This window comes from Sphaeroforma arctica (genome assembly GCF_001186125.1).
Source record: "Sphaeroforma arctica JP610 unplaced genomic scaffold supercont1.770, whole genome shotgun sequence".
Lineage (NCBI taxonomy): Eukaryota > Ichthyosporea > Ichthyophonida > Sphaeroforma > Sphaeroforma arctica.
Genome location: NW_014039788.1, coordinates 39,562 through 43,854, shown reverse-complemented (window position 1 = coordinate 43,854; position 4,293 = coordinate 39,562). Strand labels below are relative to the sequence as shown.

The window sequence follows — 4,293 nt, the reverse complement described above, 5'->3', positions numbered from 1 at the left end:
ATATATAACATCTTATTATATACTTCTCTTATTCGTAGGACGCCGACCCTTGACCATCTGGGGATTTGCTGGACAGGGTCTTTCGCACTTAGCGTTTGTATTATGCTTAGTCTATGGCTTCACCTGGCCATCTGTGCTGTGTGTATTGGCTGGCGTAGCGTGGTATGTTATACGTTTTCAGAATGTTATACGTTTTCATATACAGTGGAGTGTATACATATATATGTTTTCCGCAGGCGCCGTGTATGTAGTATAACACGAGTATTCTGTGATGTGTTTCGTTCTTGGATTACAGAAATATCAATATAAAATAAATCAATACTGGCACCTATAAAAATTTCTAAATCAATACTGTCACCTATATATATTAGTTGTAAAATACATGTATTTGTTCTGTTGCACATGCCACACACACATTATCTGACTGGTCTCTCCTTACAGTTTCTCAATAGGCCCTGGACCAGTGCCATGGATGTTAGCAGGTGTGTAGGAGTAACCTGATTCTGATACTATCTTAGGACATTCTGATATGTTTGTAATGTCTTCTTGTAGGATTTTAGGGTTTTTAGTATGAGTAATCTGATTCTGATACTATCTTAGGACATTCTGATATGTTTGTAATGTCTGCACTTTTATGTAGCTGTATGATGTTATTATATATGGTTACGTTTGTCCTCACATCCGTAACTGTATGGACATGCACATGTACGAAAGATATGCAATTCCTTCATCGCTGACATACTAGCAAAGTGTACCGAACTTCGGCATATCGGCGACACATAGGGTCAACTTTGTGATTTCCTATAGGCCGAAGTAAAGCTATCAATCGGCAGGAGACTAAGACAACTTCAGTAGGCCATACACTGAGAAGTCTGCGTTCCCCATACCGGCCCCAGCATACCATCTGGAGTGGTGATTTTTGCTGTAAACAAGTTTGTGGTCGTAGATTTCAATAAGCACAGACATTATGGGAAGCTTCTGCGCCGCACCGTACAAGTATACACTGGATTATTGCTTGACGCCGTATGTCTTACTTTAATCTCATGCACGTTAGCTACTACATACGTTCTTTGCATTTCTTAAAATGTACATGGCAAGTTCTCATATAGACGGAAACAAATCGCGTTCAAAGTCTTGTTTTTTGATGAACACTTTATAACGTCTCTTCGCGCGCGCTGTCGTAGGCTTATTATATTATACACATCTACTTCTACCCATAAGCCATTTTCTGTTATGTTTTTGATGGTATCACTCATACTCTCTCGTCCGACCCCAATTGTAAGCGGTCTAGCGCTCCACACAAACACCCAATCGCATATCGTTCATCTGCTCGCAATCCATGTACGTGTCAGAACTCCCTACAGACACACACACAGCCTCCTGGCCCAATCTGTCCTAATACCATAGACACACAGACATACCCTGTGCACATGCTCACGTGTTCCATGCACCTGTTACAACGGTTTCTGGCGCACAGGTGAATTGATACCCACGCGGCTAGTATCGAGTGCGGTGATGCTGGTGGCCATTGTGAACTGGATCTTCACCTTTGTGATAGGTCAGGCGTATCCTCTGATGAACGATGCCCTGGGACCCTATTCGTTTGCTCCCTTTGCAGGTAATGTGTGTTGTGCATGAATGGTGTACACATAACACATATCATGCATCATACATGAATAAGACCCTTTGTGATAGGTCATGCCATGTGCCCATACACCCGTCTGTGTATTACTCACGACTACCACATAACACCCTAACAACCGTAAAAAGCCTTAAAACCCTGGGTGTACTGTTCCTGCGCATTAATCATACGCATGACTCATTTGCTTTGTACCGGGCAGTGTCCTGCTTCCTGGTAGCTCTGTATGCGCACACAACAATGCCTGAGACCAAGGGAAAGACCAGTGAAGAGATTGACGCCCTATTTGGCAACCAGGCGGGCGGAGTGCGATACATACCCCTGGCGCAGAGGTATTCACAGTAATAGAGCTCGTCGCAAAAATGGTTTTAGACGTCTGGTGTCGTAAAAGCATAGACGTTGCCATAAAGGGTGATCAGTGGGACAGCGGGCGAGATATATTCCAGGCGAAATGGTATTCACACTGAGATAGCTCACTGCAAAGTATGGATTACGATATCTGGTGGCGTAAATGCATAGGGGACGTTGCCATAAACGGTGTTCGTGCGGGTGGCGGGCCATATTCTCCCTGGCATAACAGCAATTAGAGTGCGAGTTCGCGTGCGAGGGCGTCTTGTGGTGGGTGTTTGCGACGTGGTGCTTGTTTGCGACGACATTGCGTCTTGTAGTCGCGCGAAGGGCGCCTTATTGAGCAACCCGACAGGACACACGAGATGCATTCTACTGTGTCACTTATGTCCACAGTGACAGTGAGAGAAGATGAGCGTAGGGTGGGTATGGTATAATGCCTTACCAACCAAGTATGCGTAGTGAATACAGCACGTTGCGTGGCTTATACGACATTTGAGATGTGGTACATATATGTACAGGTTTAGAAATGCATCTAAAAGTTAATAACCAACACTAGGCTAGACATGCGTTGCATTTCTCTGACCTACTGGGTATTTCTTCGGAGAACACGATTTGCGACGCTTGTTTACGACATTCCTGTCGTATATCCAAATAGGTCGCCGTTACTCTGCAATTAGATGGAGAGTATACTATGTTATCTGTATGAAATGAGACGTTCACAAAGGAACAGGCTCCATGCGACCTTGTTGGCGATGTTTGTGAGCGGAACACACGAAGAATAGCACCTTGAGCGATCAGGCAAGGACTGTACAGTGTATATCACCTTGAAGGTCGGACATCGACAATGAGGTAGTAATTGCGGATGAGTGCATACGACAACATTGTCGTACACACGAGTGTAAAGCCGTGTCCAAGCGCACATAGTTGGCGTGGTCTATGTGCTTTGTTCCTCAGTGTATAAGGACAGGTATTCGGTCAACCTTGTTACACTTCTTCACCACATCCTGCTGTCTATGTACACCACAGTGCATAACTGGGTGGCGCAGACCTGAAGCCCATGGACTATGCGAGTGACTTACCCTGCCCTGTCTTGGATTCACAATGAATGAGAGAGCATCTGATATCAGACATAGACGTGACTTATGACTACTTGTTGATATCAAAGTTTTAGGGTTTTAGTATGACAACTTCTTGGTATTAAAGTATGGCGAGGGTCACCCTAGTGTGCATTTCGGAGATTCTGCCTAGTTTCTGTTCTCAGCCACTCAACCCGTACAGCTGGAGGGCGTATTTGCAACAGTAGTTTACGACATCGTTCGTCGTAAACGTCATGAGGGTTACCTTTGGTGGCCATCAGGCGAGATTCGTCCTGTCGTTGTCATAGTGAAAGGGCTACCCAGTAGAGGTGTTTTTTTTTCAACGACATTCTACGTCGTATATTTAGTTATTATGTCCGGTGATCAGGCGGGAAATCTACAATAGAGCCTCCTGGTGGCTGGTAAGTTTTTCGCGAAGAAGCAGCAATTGGAAAATGCGCTCTCGAGGGTTCAATATCACCGCTCAAATCAAATAGGCAGAGGCTGCGCGATATGTTCTCACTTCAGAAGACAACTGTCTTGATATATATATATATATATATATTAGAATATTAGATAGATGTATCGATCGCGGATAGTTCAAACGACCCCACTCGAACATACTTATATGCTGAACCAGATCTATAGAGCGCCAGACTGGCAAATAATCTAAACGCAGAACTAGCACAATATTGTCGCAGAAGTGTGTCGCCTATATATATATATATAGATATATATATATATAATGCAGGTCACTATGTGACTGTATATGTATGCATAGAATCAATGTAACATCTTTATATATATATTTAATACAGGCCACTATGTGATTGTATATGTATACAAATAACTAATGTAATATCATATATATATGTAGAAACGACGTGTAGTAAAGAATGTATATATATATATATAAAATAATCAGATATGCACAGATGCATGTAATATATGCACACATACTATATACATATATATATATTCCTATACCTATATATATATACATATAAACGTACACATACTCGCATAATTATATTCATATTTACATGTGCATATACATATGCAAATACAGAATAGATAGACACAGACATATATATATACTCGCATAATTTTATTCATACGTACATATGCATATACATATACAAACGCAGAATAGATATACACACACACAAACACACACATATATATACATATATACACACATATATATACATGAGTGTGTATACCTAT

General features: G+C 42.0%; 1 protein-coding gene across 1 annotated transcript; it reads left to right on the top strand.

Annotated features, from left to right (window-relative positions):
- Window positions 1–32: 32 nt before the first annotated feature.
- Window positions 33–3,253, top strand: SARC_08507 (hypothetical protein; the record flags this gene model as incomplete). Its single annotated transcript, XM_014297522.1, has 4 exons — window positions 33–162; window positions 442–482; window positions 1,478–1,618; window positions 1,842–3,253. Coding segments are annotated over 4 exons (455 nt in total), but the record flags the coding sequence as incomplete, so codon positions are not given.
- Between the last annotated feature and the right edge of the window lie 1,040 nt (window positions 3,254–4,293).